General features: G+C 43.5%; 1 protein-coding gene across 8 annotated transcripts in view; it reads right to left on the bottom strand.

Annotated features, from left to right (window-relative positions):
• Positions 1–1365: 1365 nt before the first annotated feature.
• The window catches only part of LOC138738802 (H(+)/Cl(-) exchange transporter 4), an 84378-nt gene continuing 65713 nt past the window's right edge, over positions 1366–20030 (bottom strand). For all 8 annotated transcript variants that reach the window (XM_069889747.1, XM_069889746.1, XM_069889750.1 and 5 more), the window contains 6 exons: positions 16618–16698; positions 15031–15576; positions 14057–14243; positions 10804–11202; positions 9067–9283; positions 1366–4100 (listed from right to left, as the gene is read on the bottom strand). In XM_069889747.1, the coding sequence (XP_069745848.1) occupies positions 4010–4100; positions 9067–9283; positions 10804–11202; positions 14057–14243; positions 15031–15576; positions 16618–16698 (1521 nt within the window). In that variant the 3' untranslated portion in view covers positions 1366–4009. The remainder of the gene's footprint in view (positions 4101–9066; positions 9284–10803; positions 11203–14056; positions 14244–15030; positions 15577–16617; positions 16699–20030) is intronic.

The raw sequence follows: 20030 nt of genomic DNA, 5'->3' as shown, positions 1-20030 counted from the left end.
AAGCAGTGCCCTCATCTCCTATGTCGGGGGGGGGGGGGGGGGGGATGGTGTTATTGTTCATCAACAGGTAGGTCCCAGCTTCCAATAGCACACCCCCATCCCGTCAACAGGTAGGTCACAGCATCTAATAGCACTCCCCCAACCCCGGCTGAGTGAGTTTATGAGCATTCTACCATGCCCCCCTCTAACATGATAATGCCCCCTTCTAACATGCTAATGCCCCCCTCTAACATGCTAATGCCCCACTCTAACATGCTAATGGCCCCCTCTAACATTCATCCTGGTGCTGACCCTGAACTACTGTTTTAGAATGTTCTACCATAATCTCCCTGCTGTTACGGCAAATTAAATCAAGTATTCTGTATGCCATTTTCACCAACTTATCTTCCTGAATATACACATGAAAGGAGACTGCTGTGCTTGCACCATGATTAACCATGAAAAGACTGGGGTATGGACTTCAGTAATCAAGGGCCCTCATGGAAGGCTGATACAGGTACAGATGCATGGTGAGTTGATGGTTTGATTGTAGACTTGGCTGGCCTATAAAGGACAATGCTATGATGAAGGCTATTATTCAGGCTGAGGCCTGTGACCAGTGTTCCACAGGGATCGGAGTTGTGACCCCTCAATGACAGATGAAATGGTAGGTGGGTGGGTTACTGTTTTCAGACAACACAAAGATTGGTGAACAGTGTAAAGGGTTATCAAAGAATACAACAAAATATTGATCAATTACAGAATGTTTAAGGGAGATGTTTGGGGAAAATATTTTACAGAGAGTGGTGGTGGAAGCAGATAAAATAGCATTTAAGGAACGTCTGGAGAGACATGAAGGGGATGAAGGGATATAGTTTGAAGTGGACATCATGTTCAACACAGACATGTGGGCTGAAGGGCCTATTCCTGTGTTGTACTGTTCTATGTGAGGCCCAGCATTAGAACTGATGCATCAGTGGAAGATCAGGCCCTTTAATTCTGGAATCTATCCATTAATTGTTTTGCTTAACCCCCCTCCCCCCAAACCTCTCCAATTTTACAAATAATCTTTCACAGCCTTGGGAAATCCCCAATGATTATACAGCCAATTTTGTTTTTCAAACAGTGCATTGTTAACAACATTGCATCAACCAATAGTGCCAGCCTCACATTGGACAGAGTCCACTGGACAGCAACCAAAGTCAACTTGCTCAGAAAACAAATCAGTTTAAAGAGTGGCAGAAAATAAGTCACAACTTACTACTTCCTATAAAAATGGGGTAATTCTGAAAAAAATGCAACAAGTGGAGGGTAGTTATAGAAAAGTTATGCATATCAAAGGACTTCCTCCCCCCCCCCCCCCCCCCCATGTGGTTATTAAGCTTGATTGGCAGGGATGTTACCCAATTATCTTCACTCAGACTGGCTACACAGCTCTTACTTTAAAAGCTTGGTCACCAATAGCAATGCAGAAAACATGACAGTCAACTTTCACTCATGAAGCTCTTCCATTGATTACTGTGATTAAAAACCACATCATTGTTTGCTCTGTTGCGTTGACTGAAGGAAAGCTGTGGTTCAGAACAAGAAATTAATTGCATTACATTTCTTGGAGAACAGGCAGCATCTTGGTTTAACACTGCATCTAAGAATGCAGCACTCCCTTATTTATGACATCTGGAAGTCAGCCAGGACTTTATACTCAAGCCCCTAGAACTGGATTTGAATCCACAACATTGATGCAAGTTTCTCTCAAATGGCCATAGTTGACAATCTTTTCAAAATGGTCAATCAATCCTCCTTCTTCCAACTCCAATCTTTGTCAATTTTAAACTGATGTTACTTTGTCAAGATAGGCTCCTGATATTTTTTAAGGTTCTATATTTGTGGTTAATATGCAATTCTTTTTTATGTTTTCTCTACACACCCAGAATGTATTGATCTTGGCATTAGGTGCACAACCATTCACTGCATACCCTAATTTTATCTCAGTTAAGCTTTGAAACTGGTTGAATGAATCCTCATATTAGTAAATTCTCTTGAACCATAATGTACACAACCTTCCTAACAATAAATAGGTTAGAACAGTTCAGTGAAAGGCATGTTTGCTTCTAAATCCTTTCTCCACCACTTTAAGAAAAGTATTAAGCAGTTAAAGTAAATGGTTTATCACATGAGAAAGTACTTTGACAAAGAACATGTCAAAAAGTGCACATACTAGAGTTAACACAGTGTTGATCTCAATTCAGTCTTGTTAATTCAGGTTAATCTTAACAGTGGAGTACATTTCTGATCAGGTTACAGATGGAAGAAATTTCACCAGGCAAGCTTACTGATCAAACTCTTGTGCAGCCTCACTCATTTTCCCAGTTACACATTAGGAAGTCCACAAATTAGTTATCCTATTTAATACAATGCCCAAAGGCTTTCTGAAAAACATTATGTTCTGGAAAACTATTCACCATTGGACAAGGTCCAAGGTTCTTGCAGTAATAAAATCGACAACCTTCTGGATAATGGGAAAACATGCATCATCACAGCACCAGTCTCAAGGGAATTCAATGTTCCTTACTCTTCACAAGGAACAATTTTTGATTCATTCAAATAAAACACAAGGTCAATTTTTGACTATTGGTTGAGTAAATTCATGTTGGATATTGCACACTCCCTTGTTCTTGGCACTTACCCACCCCAGCAACCAAAATAACAACTTGCATTCATATCCTCCCATTAACACTGTAAAATTGAACATTTTAGGCCACAAAACCATACGTTAGCTCCATTGACCAAATGCTAAAAGTTGTGTGTACATGACAGGAAGAGTGAGAAGGGGAATGAAAGGGAGTGAGGAGGGAGAAGTTCAGAATGGAGGGAGGGAGAGGGAGTGACTGAGGGATAAAATCAGGTGTGAAAGAGGCTAGAACTGAAGGAACATAGATATCTATCAATATCTTTAAAGGTTATAGGGCTGAAGGAGAGCAGTTGCCTGGACTTTTGCTGATGTAATCTGACTCACTCAAGCAAATGTTGATCTTGATTGGGGAAGGATCATCTACCCGTAAAAACAGCTTGGAAACAGAGGGATGAAGACTGCCTTCTTCGTGAGAAAGTTTTCAAACTTCCATGGTTCATGTTTCTCTCGGACAAATCAATAACTTGGTGAAATGATGGCCATTATCTCGAGGTAACTAGGAGACTAAAGGTTAGGATTGGGGTACTTGAAGATGTTTCATCCATATCAACTTCTGGATAAAGTCCATTTGGGTTGATGTCTCAGGAGAAATTGGCTTGAAAGTGAGAGCAGTAATGGTTCACCAGGGATAAAAGTGCTAAGCAGAAAGTGCACAATCTAGACGTATGATAGTTCAAACAAACTGTTTGAGATTATTTGTATACAGTCATTTAAGTGGAAGCTGGTATGCACACAAGGGGGAAGGAATAGGATATATTGATAACGCAGGTTTAAGCAGGTTCTGAGGAGGCTCACAGGTTGTCATGTTGTCAATTCTGTAAAATATGTGAAAGTCACATCTTCAGCATTGTAACCGACTTCATCAGACTTCCTACTGACTAATGGAGAACTTGGGAATTGAATGTGAAGTCTTGTTATATTTGCCATGCATTAAAACACCAGCAAAGTGAAACGAAGTGAGGTATGTCAGTGACCAACATTGAAATACAACTTAGTTATGAATCTCCATTATGTTACCCCAGTTAAACAAACCTCTCAGACAAAGCTGGCCAGCTCAAAGGTTAATAAAAGATGCACCATCTAACACCCTGCCAGGTGTTCCATTGTAGCTGGGAATTCAGCTTCTCCACATCTTCTGAAAATGGCTGAGTTGTTGCTCACTGTAGGCCAGTCCTCTTTGTAGACACAGTGTATGATGGCTGTCCATCCCATGAGCATGCCCAGCGATCAGTATTCAAGGTCTCCATGCCCTGCGACTTCAGCCACACCCATTGTCCATTCCCTCCTAAAACCAGAGCTCAACAAGCCTGGCACAATAAAGGAGAGGGTGGGATGGGGTCAATTGAACATGATTGACTCAGGGTCCTGATTTGCCATTTGGGCCATGTGCCTTAGCACATCCTTTTTCGTTAAGATGCCCAGGAGACGTCTGCAAAAAGAGAAAAATAACCACAGTAAGAGCATGCTTTAGCTAATGGGCATGCATTTGGTTCAAGCTACAACTCCATGGGTTCTGCCCAAGCAGGACAGCAGAAAATATTGCAACTTCACATCAATCAAGAATTGTCATTAATTGTAGTCCAAACCAAAGGGACTTTGGGTGCACTTGCTAAAAGACATTTGCTGGACTAATTCAGTCATTACACAAACCAGTTAAAAAAGAAAGTCTGCAGACACTGTGATTGTAGTACGATACACTAATGTGCTGGGGAAACGCAATACGTCATGCAGTGTCCATAGGAAGCAAAGATATATAATCAAAATTGTAATGGCACAGGTTTACCACAGCTTACAAACAAATAAAAAAATACACTCATTCATTTCCTTCAGCACACCATGAAGTCGACTTTCTTTATTACTCCTTAGACACAACACTGCATTCTTCAACTCCCCAAACACCACCCATCTAAACCCCTCTGCCCTTCTCATTTGCTCACTGCCTCACAGGTGATCCTGACACTCTCACTCTCCTCCTCCTGCATCTGAGATTCATCACCTCTGTGTACTGACGCTCAACACACTTGTGCACGCACACTATTACCCCCATGTGTCGCATCGCTTATGTCATCAATGGTAGCCGGCACCGCTCCTGACGAAGTAAGTATGTGACCGTGACAGACCCTCCCCATCTCAGCCTCCGAGCCATGCAAGGAGGCGATTGATTGGAACTGTCCCACTACGTAATGGTTCAAAGGGCTGACATTAGCTGCTCCAACTCAGTTATCTTCGATTGATATGGTTGTGGTGCTATCTTCGACTGAGAAGGTGCTGGCGCCTCACAAGGTGCAGTAAGCAATTGTTCCAGTTCGATTTGCTCCTGTTGACTGGGGGAAGAAGCCAGTTCTTCTATCCTCAATGTGGAGGTTGTGGACATAACAAGGTCGACATGATATGCCAATTGATTAAGGGTGGACGTTCGAAAGACACCAAATACTCCTGAACATTTCGAGGTAGACATCGAAGGAACCTCTCTCACCTTCGACAGGGTCTGTTCCAGCTAGCCTGCACCACCTCTTCAACATCTGTGACGGTTGTCTGTTACATAGGCTGTCATCAGCTAGTGATTGGGCAATCTGAGTCTCCCTAGATGGCTGAGTACATCACAGAATAGCCACCTTAAGCCTCTCATGTGGGAAATGACCATCCACCAATATATCCTCTACTTCACAGGCAATCTGCCCTGGAAGACACTCCACAAGTCTTCTTCTTTCTCTGGCTATCCATCCCATAGCATGATGATGGTTCCTTTCAGTCATTTTGTTGGGTTTGATATGAGGATACCCCACTCCTCAAAAAGGAACAGCATGTGCATGAATGGATTTGGGTGAGTAGAAGTTGCACGGGTCCAGACCCACCCTCTTGGCATGGTGAGGTCCAAGACAGCTGGGAGAAGTTCTGTGGCAATGAATGGCCAGACCAAGCTTCAATGCAAGGGATGCCCTTTCCGCACCACGGTATGCATTTGCTAGATGGCCGTTGACCCTATGACAGGGTTTGTTTGCCTTTGGCAGGTCTTGTTTTTCATCCTGCAAGGTGTCTAGCCACCCTCTGCACCAGGCAAGCCTGGTGGGGGAGCCGGTTTAGTCGCTGACCACCCGACCATGCTACAGGTGGTACTGGGTTACATGGTACCAGTAGCACGCCAACGAGTGATCTGATGCTCCACAAGTAAACCGTACTTTGTCTTCGGACTCGTCACATGAAGGGCAGATAAACATGCCTTGAGGATCATGAACAATGCTGGTGCATTATTAATAAAAAGAGGGAATCTTTAGTTCGACCAACCCAAATGCTCCTGTAATGATCACTATCCATTACCTCGTTTCTTTTAGCACACCATGAAGTCAACATTTTTATTATTCATTGGACACAGCACTGCATTCTTCAACTCCCCAAACACCACCCAGCTAAACCCTTCTGCCCTTCTCATCAGCTCACTGCCACACGGGTGATCCTGACACTCTCACTCTCCTCCTGCATCTGAGATTCATCACCCGTATACTGATGCTTAACACACTCGGATCCCCAGAGTGGATGGGGAGGGCAGGGGCTTTGGGCCCTGGAGAGTGGATGGGAAGTGCAGGGGCCTTGGGCCCCAACAAGAGGAGGACAGTGCAGGGACTCAGGCCCCAGTGAGTCTCACGCAGTGCAGCTAACATTGCTCGGTGAGCCCGATGCCAATCCTTCAGAATTTCCAAGTGGTCAATAAAGGATTATTAGTCTTTCTGTCCTTTCTTTCCTTAATGTTTGTTCAACACTTTAACACATGCCTTTATTCATCCATTGAACCTCGATGGATTTTGGACTCTTTATCAATCATCTGTCCCTACACCTGCCCCAATCTTTTTGATCCTGCCATACTAGCCCATTCCTTTGTACCCCCAAACTAAACAATTGCATGACTGAACTTCCACTACTGTGCAAAAATGTGGGCACCCAAAATGCTGCTGACTGCACCCAGTTCCACTCACCCTACACCATTGTGCTTGCTGGCCTAGACAGGCACTCATTCCACCAATAACTCAAGATTTAAATTCTCATCTTTAAACTTTATCTCTCCATGATCTTACCTTTGCCTAATGTTTCTCCATCCACCACCTCTCCAAACATGTGAGAACTTGCAGAGAATTCCAAACTATCCTCCAGTTTTGTGCCCCACCATTGTTAGATAGATATTCACTGAGCCATTCTCACCCTAACATTTCTAGTGTTTGCACTTTAATTTTCACCAGGTTCAGTTTTATTTAAGTTTCTCCTGAACACCCATTGTCCTTTGGTTTAAGGTTTCCTCCATTTGCTCAGGGCCAACTTTGATCTGTTTGCTCTTCTTAGAGACATCTTAAGAATCTGATGCGAGTGCTACACAAACACAAGCTGTAGGAAGGGAAACAATCCTCTCCATGGTGCCTTGCATGCGCATTTAGACACAGCCAATGAAACTCAAGGAGGTTATCTTGTCATGAGCTGACCATGTGAGGAGGAACAAGATGCATTGTTTACTCTGATTCGGATCTCCAATATCAAGGACCACTGATGCTACAGGATCCCAACATTACTGTCTCCCATGTGAAAGGAATGTTTGGCCCAATCAGCTGGCTTTGTAAACATTGCATCACTAAGGACTAGATGTCATGGCTTTACTGGAAGAAAATGATGAACAACAACTGTCCAACATCTCAAACTGAAAAGTGAGTAAGTTATTGTCTGCTTCGCCGCTCCTCACGAATCTTAGTTGTAAGGTCATAAAGTGATTGGTATGAACATGCACTTGCTGCCAACAGTATTGTATTTTTACTCACCAGCTTCATGGCTTTCACAAAAAAAATGCAACATTATATGCATGAAGGGATCTTGGCGGCAGCATCAAACACAGTGCTTTGCATAATTTGGCTGAAAAGTTCTGTTTTATCCACAGTTATACATGTTGCTCTGACAGGGTGGAACAGGATTAAATTCTATCGCCAGTTCTGGAGTTTTAGTAACTTAAACCAAATGACTGAGGGGGAATTAACCAAATCTATCACAATCCCATTATAAATTGGGAGGGCAGGGGCCTCGGACCCCAGAGAGTGTATGGGGGAGGGCAGGGGCCTCGGGCCCCAGAGAGTGGATAGGGAGTGCAGGGGCCTTGGGCCCCAGCAAGAGGAGGGCAGTTCAGGGACGGAGGCCCCGGTGAGTCTCACGCAGTGCAGCTAACATTGCTCGGTGACCCCGATACCAATCCTTCAGAATTTCCAAGTGGTCCAAAAAAGGATTATTAGTCTTTCTGTCCTTTTTTTCCTTGACTTTTGTTTAACACTTTAACGCTTATGTCTTTATTCAACCATTGGGCCTCGATGGATTTTGGACTCCTTATCAATCATGTGTCCTCACTGCAGTCATATTATATCACATACAAATAAAGAAGTGATGAACTAAAAACAAAACGTTTCCAGATGGTTTAAATACAGAGCTGTAATGATCAGAAAAACACAGGCACAGCTTTGGTTATTTTCAATGAATTGCAGTTATTTCATTAGCCCAAAGAACCAAGACTAGGGCACACTGGAAGGATCAGAGGCAAGACTGGCCCATTTTATTTATGGCCAAATGTCAGCAACTTGCTTTCTGTGCACCAAAGTAATGTCTCAAGTGACACTGACTTTGGTTTAGTCAAGAAGTGTGAAAGTCAGTTCAGAGAGATAAGTGTCAATCAGCACCTTGAGGAGAGGTGGAGAGGCAGAAAGAGCAAGGAATGGAATTTGACTCAAGCAGCCTAAGAAATGGGTGCTGGAGAAAAAGCGATAAAAAGTAGGGTTGGGCTGCCCCTCAGGCCCCATCTTAAACCTCTCACCTTCATCCTCTGCCATCTAGTTCTAGAATCATCCACTCCAGGAAAAAGGCCGTGAGCATTCCTTTTATCCATGCCCCTCATGAATTAATAAACTCCATAAACAATAGGGATAAGGTTAAATTATCCCAGTATGGCCATGGGTGTGATTCGGAAATGGGACTTGACGCAGACGATGCATCTGCCCTTTTCTTTTAAGGTCCTTTGTTTTCTTTTTCTTTCAAGTTTCTTTCTTTTTAATGCTTTCTTTGAATGGTGTTGCCATTGTGATTTCTTTTCATTACAGGTCTTGATAGGGGCCATGTGCCCCATGATGCATGGGATCGAGATAGATTTTTTGGATGTATTCACTGGGGTGGGGGGTGGTGGTCGGACAAATACGGACTTTGGGTATGGATGGCTTTGTTTACTGGATTTTGTAAGTCTGTGAAAACTAAAATTAAATATTCCAAAAAAAAAGAGTAATTCCAAAAACACAGCAAAATAAAGACATTTGTTGGTGTGCCTTGTGTGGGAAGATAGCTGAGAAGACTAAGGAAGCTGACTTTAAACACTTGTCACTTACCCACTGCGAGTGACCAGACACTGTCGCAGGCCAAGCTTACGGAAGATGTCCACCACTGTCTCCATGGGCGTGTGGTCCGTGACCGTGAATGGGCTGAGGTTGAGGATCCTCCGCAGCTTGAGGGGGCAGGGGCTATTGCCTGGCAATGAAGGAGGCTCTTGCATGAAATATACAATCGAGTTGCTGACCACGCCATCCTGTATTTTTCGTGCATTTTCTGATGCAGAGGGGAAATGTTGGAAATGCCAGTGATTAATTCTTTTCTAGGTTTGCAATAAACCACCCTACACCGCACACCCCCACCCACCCTCCAAACGTCTTCCTTCCTTTCCAGAATTTCACCCTGAAGAGTTTTTTTTAATGGCTTTAACAATCAACTGGGACCTCAGTTGGGGGGGGGGGGGGGTCAAGGAGGTTAGACCCATGACATTGTCTAGTACAAAAAACACTAAAACCATCACGATTTCAGTTTGTAAGCTGCATTGGACTGCAGCCCACATAAACCATAGCTTCTCCAAATGTCTATCACAGAGAAATTCTAGAACTAAAGATGCTGTAATCTATACAGAAACATTGAGGATCTGGAGAAACTCAACGGGTCAGGCAGAATCCATGGTGAGAATTGGTCAGCTCATGGGCTGAAGTCCCATGCTGTCTGACCTGCTGCCTTTCTCCGGCTTCCCACTGTGTGACCAACGACTAAGAGTGGACTCATTTCCTTGCTTGAATTTCTAGTCTTCTTCAGCCTTATCTTTTTCCCTCTATTTGTATTTTGTCCTTTGCAGTTAATACTCAGCCAGACATAAAATTAAGCATGAATATCAAAATTAAGGATCATGCACAAATTTTGATGCAGTGCTTCTAAATTCCAAGATTAAGTCATTTGTGTAGATAATGAATACCAGATCTTGGCTTATTTACAAGGCCACTGTAAATTTTTCTGACATATTATTGCCTCATAAAAGGTCTGTTCTCAAGTTGTTGGCTTTTTGGAAACCATATGCAGTTCCTTTTGAAGTTGCCATTCAGTACCGCTTGTTTTCTGGGTTGGAATTTAGCAATTAACTTGCAGAATTAGAAGGATAATTAATTGGTGGTGTGAACAGTCCTTCCATGGGCTCCAACTGTTTTTAGATTTTATTGTCCATGAGAACAGGAAAGGTTTATAGAGGAACCAAGTTTGTCTGCATTTCTAGGCATGACATCCCAGGGCCTCTCCATTCATTGCAGATGTCTGGAAGGAAACTCCAATCATATAGTCTCTAAATGTGAAAGCAAATGAACAAAAGACTTGCTCCAACTTAAGATGATCAAAAGGACCTGACAGGCTCAAATTGTAAAATTTTCCTCTGATTTTTCCTACAGATTAAGAGGGCCATTCAGTCCATCATCTATGCCAACTCTCAAAGCATTCCCTATTTCCCCTCTGACCCATAGCTCACCTCTCTCTCCCACAACTCTCTCTTTATTTTCCTGCCATTCACCAACCCTGAGTGTAATTTAAAGCAGCAAATTAATCAACCAATAAACACTTCTATGGGATTCGGGAGGCAATCAGAAATTCCCATGGGAAACGCACATGGCCCCAGGGAGAGCGTGCAAATTCTACATGCACGGCACTAGTGGTCAGGATTGAACCCGAATCAATGGAGCTATGTGGCAGTAGTACTGTCTATGTGCCATCCCAATTAACTCAATATATTTGGAATTTACAAGTATTAACAGCGCAAGACTCACTTATTGCAAGAATGAGATCCCTCCTCTGGACAAAGCCAATGAGACGCTCCGATTCCTTACTCACAACAACTGGGAAACCATTGTAGTCCGTATCCTTGATGAGAGTCTCCACATCTTCCACAGTCATACTGCCTTGGGTAAGGACTGAGAGAGGAGGCTCAGTGCGCCTCGGCCTCATGACATCAGTCGCCAGTGTCCTGTGCCTGAACTCATCCTTGGAGTCCAGGAAGGGATAGCCATTCAGGTGTATGTGTGCTTCGTAGATGCCCACTTTTCCAAAGGCATCTGCCACCCACTTGCTGGTCACTGCCGCGGCCATTAATGGAACAATGTACTCCAAGCCCCCGGTGAGCTCGAACATGATCACAACCAGAGACACTGTCATCCGAGTCACTCCACCTGCAACAGAATTACTGACATTTAGCAAATGGACAAGGCATGATTTCAAGTATTTTCTGAAATGTTTCCGCAATGTGAAGTTAAAGTCCCACCCTTTGGAAAGTTTGACTGGACTTTTCTATCGCGATTCATTCAAACAATTTTTTTATTTTTGCCTTTTCCTTTTACATTATTCTTTTCTCATGTTTTTGATGTAATTGAAAAGCTGCAGCAAGTAAGACTGACATTGCATCTGTACATTGTGCGTGTAATTAACTTAAACATAATAATGACACAACATCCAGGCATGTTTAGAGCCCCTGGTGAAATCATCCACATTTCTATTAATTACTCACCAAGGGAAATTTGATGAAACTGTTACAACTTATGATGTCATAATTAATAAACAGTAGATTACACTGGAGGTTGTAGATTGAGTATGAGATAAAATATCCCCCAGTATATCCTTTTTATTTATTCAAAGTTATCCTCCAGTTTTTGCTTCTATAACAATTCATTGGCAAAAGCCCTTGGTGCAAATCAGCAGGTCTATGAACTGCACAGTGGCACAGCTAGTAGAGCCACTTGTCTATCTCTGCCTTGAACCAAGCTTTGTTATCTGATTACTTCCATGTTAATGGGGCTGTGTAACATCCTTATTATTCATTGCAAGATGGTTATTAATTTTTCACATTGGAAATGCAACAGTTGAGATTACCCAATGTTCACATCATTTGGTCATCACACTGGGACTGGGATCAGTGGCAATCATCTCTCCTCTTTGTCCTACTGACCTCCCATAGGGACATTAAAGAGCCAAGTTAGTTCTTCTAAGGTCCTGGTCAAAATGTATACCTCAATCAACATAATCTCTAATTAATTATCCCTTTACTTTGTGTGTAATCTTGCTGAATATTGGGTAACAAATAAAACTAGCAATGCCTGCAAGTTCAATGGCCATCAGATGTTTTGTGTAACGTCTAAATAAAACTACGTTCATTCTTTGAAGAATATTTTCAAAATTTATGTAACATCATGAGATTTATTCTTTCCCCAACTCCCAAAGGTTACCAGTACAAGTTTTAATTCCCCTCTCCACTTGCCTCAATCCAATCTATCCCAATATTCAATCTATATTTCCCAAGGTAAGCACATGTCCATGACCATAGTACTTATGTGATTTAAAGCACTGTAAAGTATTAACAAAAAAATGAAGTAAATTGTGAAGTGTAGCCTGTAGACATCTTGTCCACTTGTTTAGGTGCCACACGAAAGGCTATAAAGACAGTTTTCCTTTATTTGCCCACAGTTTTAAATTTGTAATCAAACAATTCAAGTGATTAAAGAGCATATTCCAGATTTTATTCAAAGTTCAAGCAAAAACTGGAGGATTACTTTGAATAAATAAAAGGGATATCCTGGGGGACATTTTATCTCCAGCTCAGTCTAGCACTGGGTCTTTTCCCGGTTGCCAAGGTGTTGAGTGATGTGCCACAAGGGTTAGAGCTGGGGCCTCAATTATTTTTTCATGATTTATGTAAATAAGCGATTCAGCTTCTCTTCTTCAGAAGCCTGAAGAAATTTGGCACATCACATCCTATAACAGCTTCTACAAGTACACCACTGAAAGCATCCTTTTAGGATGGGATCTGTTCCGCCTAACAGGACAATAAACTGCAATGGGTTGTGAATATGACACGGCACCCATACCAGCACCCCCTCCATCGACACCATCTACAATTCCAGATGCCTTGGAAAGCAGGCAACTCATCTCATCTCAGCCGCAATCTCTTCACTATCCCCCACCACCACCCCCCCACACCTAGTCAGGAAGAAGATTCACGAGTGTGAGATCATGCATCACCAGATTCAAGGGAGTTTCTTTCCTGCCATTATCAGACTCCTGAATGAACCTTAAAATATTAAACCTTTGCAGCCTTTGCTCTGTACCAACTGAACACGTTCTTATATGTGAGATGCATAACTGGTCTGCTGGGAAAACAACTCAATTCATTGCATCTTGATGCATTTGACAATACACTTCAATGACTTCGTAAGGTCAGTGAATTTGCTAAGAGCACAAGAATAGGCAGAGACATAAGTTTGGGCAAGGACATTAGGAGAATACAAAGGAATATAGATAGGTTAGTGAGTAGACAGAGATTTGGAAAATGGAGTACACAATAGGAAAACATCTTGTCAAATTTTGGGCAGAAAATTTAAAAAAAATCTTTATATCAAAATTGTGAGTGATTGCAGAAGGATCTGTGCGCCACAGAGTATGATTCACTAAAGGCTAATGTGCTTCAAGCTGCAATAAATATTAAGTAATTAGGAAAGCTGAAAGAATGCTGTGTTTATTGCCTGGTGAAATTGATCACGAGATGAGATCCATTGAAAGTAGCTCAGAGACTTTTTGCTGGACTGATAACTGGAAATGGATGATGAGGAAACACAGCACAGAAGGAACTAATGGAATTTAGAAGGAGGTCAAATCTGAATGATACACAAGATCATGAACAGACATACAGGGTGGATCCACAAACATCAGAGATCTACCATCTCTGCAAGGCAAGGATGAGGCCAAATTCTTTCCCCCTACTAGAAGTTTTGGAACTTCCTCAAATGGAGACAGAAGGAGGTTCTGAATGTTTAAATGGAGACAGATATATTCTTGAAGGAAAGGAGTGAAAGGATATTGGTGATGGGCAGCAATATGAAGTAGAGATTCCATTCAGACCAGTTGTGATCTTATTGAATGGGATTGGCTTTCTCCTGCTTGTAGTTTATGTCCAGGTTCATACTCATCAATTCCAGCTATAAAACTGATTGGTAGAGCTGCAGAATAATGTTTCCTTCCAAAGCTGTCACTCACCAAGGCATGCTGCAGCCCCGACCATGGCATACAGCCCAGGAGTGACACAGTCGGCTCCTGGCCTACACCAGCTCCTGAAGATGAACCAGTCGTGGTGATGATAGGCCATTTGTTCCACACCGATACCAACCATCCTGCCAGCTATTGCCCCAACTGCCATACTTGGTATAAACAGTCCCGATGGCATCTACCAAAATATCCAAAACATATATCACAGTACGTCTTGGCGAAAATATTGTAAACATCTCCATTTAGTAATACCTAGTGAATGGTTCATGTCAAGCCTCCCTCAATCAGCTGGTCTTCAGCATTATAATTCACTCCATGTGATATCATGAGTAAATGAAAGCATTGGATAGAGGAGAGGAACACAAGAAAACTGAAGAGACCTGCAGAAAATTGCCCAGCTCTATACCTGGGGCTGAAACACTTGGATGTCTTAGTTTACTGATGCCTCATTAACATCGCTAACTGCTGAAGTTACCCAACCACCTTCACTGTGCTGGGCCTCACCCATTCCCTTTAAATCCATGGTCTTTCCCCTCTCCAATCCTGGATATCCAATCTATCAAGATTGGTGTAAATGACACCCATCCTTATGGAGTAGATCTTGTTTTTCCCTAAGTCTGGTCCTCCATGACTCAACCCTCAAGAACCAGGGGTCATCAATGAATTCCTTACCCTAGTTTCCCCTCTCCACAGATGCTGCTTGACCTGCTGAGTGCTCCCTTGCATTTCCGTTCTTATTTAGGAGTGCCAGCATTGGTGGTTATTGATTTTCAATAAGCACCACCTTCCGCTGACAATGCAGCCAAGCCTGCTCTGCCTAGGAATGGTGGTAATCAGGTGACTCATTCCCCTCCAAGCTGATTGATTTATCATTAGTCTAACTGGTTTGCTTGATAAATTTGTCCAGGGCCTACTGGGATGTTACCAGGGCTCTCGCTAACAGTGACCACGCGGCTGATCCTCACCTTCATCCCGAATGTAAATATGGTGATGACAATTTTGAAGACAAGGGCCAGAGCCAGCTGCCAGAGAGCGGCATAGACCCCAGGACCTGCTGGGCGGTCGGGTATGTCATCTACGGGCCGGGTCATGTTCGGGTCATTGATGTAGTCACACAGCTGCGAAGATTCAAGTGCCCCACAGTCGTTAAAGAGCTCGGAGATGAGTTCACTAGTGCTCCGCCGTGTGTATTGGTTGGGAAAGGCAAAGATGGCGGTGATGGCAGTCACGGCTATCACCTCCAGCACTGGATACCTGCCCAGCTCCGTGTTCTTGCGCTTCCTGCACCAGGCGATGTTCCCTCGAATGAAAAGGGTCCCCCATAGGCCCCCGAAAACCCCCAAGAGGATGAAGGGCACCAACTCTGCCATGTACCAGGGCGTGTGGTATTCCACATAGAACAGCACCAACCGACTGTTCCCAAATGGGTTGATGGACCGGAGAGTGAAAGCAGCCACCAGTGCAGCGAAGAACGATCTCCAGAGGGTCTTCAGTGGGAAGTAGTAACTGACCTGGAAGACAACAGTAGAACCCCTGTCACTAACCCCTGCACCAGCAAACACGCAGCACCTTTCTTGGTAGGGTTGAGAGCCTCGATGTTGGGTACTTCCTTCTGGTCTTTCATCACCTTCTTCCCAAGATTTCCTTCTCACACATTCACTTTTCTCATCCCATTTGATGGTCCATCCCCATGAACTGGTGTAGCGTAGATAAAAGCTCACACTTGACTAGAGGGAGAACTAATGCTTTTATCAACTTACAATACAGGTAGGGTTCATGAACAGGCTTCAGAGGGGTTCTGGGTTTAGGTGGAAAACTAGGGTTGTATACGGGTCCCCAGGGGAGGGGCCGGAAGGCGGGACCAGCCATCAGTACAGGACACTTCTAGTGAATCCCAGTTCACTACAACTGGGAAGCTTGATAGGCCATTCCAGGGAACCATCAAGGGGATAATCCCTGGAGAGTAACTGTGACCCAGGCATCCACATGCACAGGAATCCAGCCAATTGTCTGAGGTTTATTTGTGGGATAAAGAGGTCCTAGATGGCACTGAAGTCAAACAGTTTGAGTGTTGGCCTTTTAGATATCACCACTTTGGGGCAAATTAAAAGCTGCCTGCTCCACGACCAATTAATTTAGACCAGTGGTCTAACAGCAGATTAATGCTGCAGGTTTCCTGCTACAAATGTCAAGGAGATCAAAACTTTCAACAGGCCTATATTGTTTTCTTTGGTGTTGCATGAACAAATTCTAACCCGTGAGATAGATAGCTGCTAAATCGTTGACCAATGAGATGCCCTGATAGGGGGTTTATTACTCCAGTCAGACGGTGCAGGAGGGAGAGAGTAACTGTGGGAAGACCCATATCCTAATTGTTGCATGTACTTCACGAATGTCAACTGTTAGCAGTTTGTCACAGTGCCATCTTCCTCTCAGGATTCCTTATCTGCGTTGGTGGTTAATGAGAATGTCTGTAGGTAACTTAGGGTAAACTAACATTGCATAAGGTTTGTCTCTGGGTCAGCTTCAGTCTGAGTAGGCAAGTACTTTACCTCCTCCAAGCTGAAAAGCACGCCACCAATTGGAGCACCAAAGGCAACTGAGACTCCTGCAGCAGCAGCGGCCGACAGCACCTGGAAGGGTACAATTGTTCTGGTTACTCACCAACAAATACCTCTACTAGTACAGTCAATGTCCAATGGGAAGTCCTCCCCCACCAACATCTCAACCCCACATCAAACTGTGGATTCCATCCATCTAGTGGACATGACCTTCACCGCACGATAGCTCGAGAGAAATACAGACAGCTCCAAACACTGTAAATAGCCTACTTTGACCTCCTTAAAGTCTTTGACCAGGATGGTACATGGGCCACTCACCTTATTTGTTTTGTGATGGCGTCCAAAGCATTATCCTAGAATTATGGGAGTCCTGCAGTATGGAAACATCCTTTGGCCCAACTTGTCCCTGCTGACCAAGCTAGTCCTATTTGCCTGTCTGACTCATATCCATCTAAACCTTTCCTATCCATGTACCTGTCTAAATATTTTTCTTTTTTATGTTACAAATGGACTTACAATGAAACCAAACTCAGTGAAGGCCAGTGTCAAACAAAGGTGTATAATTGCCCTGACTCTTCTTTCAGGCTTGTCTTTTGCAGCACTGTACTTCACCTCCAACCAATTTCCTAAAGGAGTGCAGCAACATTTTGAGAGCTTCTCTTGCCACACCCTCTACTTACAGTACATGCATCTTATGTGTGTACTACCTGCTGCGCTTAAGTACAAATCAACATCCCTGCGTAGCAAGCAAAGTTCATCACTGTATCTCAGTACTAGCAATGAACAAATTAATTCAATCCAAATCAAATCTTCAAAACTAATGAGAATCCATTCAACCTCTCTCCAGAGCAAAGTCACACAAACTTCAAAAGTTAAGGTGCAGTATGCAGTGGTGTTTGTTTAACTCATACCTTGAGGCTGCATGCCAAGACAACATCACTATCACTGAAGCACGCAAGACATATGCCTTCCAATTTGCAAGCTCCAGATGCTTTACAACCCACCCTCACTGCTCTGCACTCTCCTCTGACAATAGAGACTCATGGCAAGACTCTGGAAAACTGGGATAACTTGGCCTACCTCTCATTGAAAACAGGTATCAACAATAAAATTCACCATCCTTCTCAATGCACCTGTATGGCCTCTGAACAAGTGAGGAAATGAGTGTTTGAAGAAAAGGCATCAAGACTAAACTCAGGATCGACGGGTCAGCAGTGACTCTGGTCTCTGACGTGCTTCTGCAACTTGAACTAATACAAAAGCATCTCAAGGCACTGGAGAGCTATAACCGATGCTGTCTTCAGAAAATCCTCCAAGCTCACCGGAAAAGACAAGCAAACCAGCATCAACATCCCCTCCATAACTGAGACCCTGTTAAATGTTCAGTTAGTAATAATGGGCATGTCCAACACCAGATAAGACCCTAAGACCAGAGGACATAGGAGCAGAAATAGCCTATCAAGTCTGCCCTCCACTTAATCAGTAGCTGATTCATTTTCCCACTCAGCCACACTACCCGGACCTCCCCATAACACTTTTCTTTTCTTTTCTTTGGCTTGGCTTCGCGGACGAAGATTTTTGGAGGGAGTAAATGTCCACGTCAGCTGCAGGCTCGATTGTGGCTGACAAGTCCGATGCGGGACAGGCAGACACGGTTGCAGCGGTTGCAGGGGAAAATTGGTTGGTTGGGGTTGGGTGTTGGGTTTTTCCTCCTTTGTCTTTTGTCAGTGAGGTGGGCTCTGCGGTCTCGTTCAAAGGAGGTTGTTGCCCGCCGAACTGTGAGGCGCCAAGATGTACGGTTTGAGGCGATATCAGCCCACTGGCGGTGGTCAATGTGGCAGGCACCAAGAGATTTCTTTAGGCAGTCCTTGTACCTCTTCTTTGGTGCACCTCTGTCATGGTGGCCAGTGGAGAGCTCGCCATATAACACGATCTTGGGAAGGCAATGGTCCTCCATTCTGAAGACGTGACCCACCCAGCGCAGCTGGATCTTCAGCAGCGTGGACTCGATGCTGTCGGCCTCTGCCATCTCGAGTACTTAGGGATGAAGGCGCTCCAATGAATGTTGAGGATGGACACTTGATGCCCTGGCTAATCAAGAAACTATCAATCTCTGCCTTAAATACACCTAATGACCTGGCCTCCGCAGATTCTACAGATTTACCACCCTCTGGTTTAAGAAGTTCCTCCGCGTCTCTGTTCTAAGTGGATGCTTCTCAATCCTGAAGTGGTGCCCCCTGGTCCTTTACTCACCCATCATGGGAAACAACCTTTCTACTCTGTACATCCCTTTCAACATTCAAAATGTTTCAATGAGATCCCCTCTCATTCTCCTAAATTCCCAGAGCTGTCAGATTCCGAACACAATCTCTCTATCCTGAGTTCGATCATGAGAAGAGATTGCCAAGAGGGTAGATGAAAAGATTCAAAGATTTATGCAAACCCACCGTGAAGAAATGTAACAACCCCCTGAATTTTGAGAATCACTGCTCCATGTGTGCTCAGTGTGGAGAAGGAGCATTCAATATAATAATAACCTGGAGGTTTTGCATTAGAAACCTTGGACATAACACTGAACTCACTTGATAAATATTTTACTGTAAATGCCACACTGCAGACATGGTGGCATCCAAATTTTAAGTAAAGGGACACCATGCCAGCAGGTACATACGTCTTGTCAGGCCATTTTTTGGTTTATAATTAGCCATTTTTCTTTTTATTTAAAGACATACTGCCTTGACTGTTAGTTAAGATTATGTTTTACAGCTTTGACTATTAGTTTAAAATTTTGTTAAGGAAAATAATTCCCTACTATAGACTGCCTGAGGCACTGAGTTCAGATAATGGTCCTCACTTTGCAGCCAAGGTAAATGAAGTATTGTATAAAGAATTGGGAATCTTACATTGGTTCCACTACTCCCATTCATCCCAGACAGCAGGAATAGTGGAATGTGCAAACGAAACATTTAAAAAAATCTAAGCTGGCAAAATTGATTGAGGAAAAAGGGCTAAAATTGGCTAAAAAGTGCTACCCCAGCATTGTTTAAAAATGCAGGTGATACCGCAGGCTAAGTCGGGGCTATCTGCTGCAGAGATGGTCTATGGACAGCCAATACAGACACCTTGGGGAGCACAGCCTGGACTGCCCTAAAGGAGGGTGAACCAACAGATCAAAATGGCAAATATCCTAACATCAAACCTGAAAATTACAGGGAGTCACGTGTTGGAGTAGTGGTTGGTCGAGTGGAACCAGCCCTCTCCAAAGAAAAGAAAAAAAAGTTTGAAAAAAAGAGCTCAATAAACATAAAATACAGGAAGAGAAAGATAAAGTTACAGAGAAGAGACAGAAGATGGCGCCCAAAAGAGAAAAAGTAAGAACATCAGAGAAAAGGGAAGAAGGAAAA

Source organism: Narcine bancroftii, chromosome 7, assembly GCF_036971445.1.
Source record: "Narcine bancroftii isolate sNarBan1 chromosome 7, sNarBan1.hap1, whole genome shotgun sequence".
Taxonomy (NCBI): Eukaryota; Metazoa; Chordata; class Chondrichthyes; order Torpediniformes; family Narcinidae; genus Narcine; species Narcine bancroftii.
The sequence above is the reverse complement of the archived record's forward strand: the minus strand, read 5'-3'. Positions and strand labels throughout refer to the sequence as shown.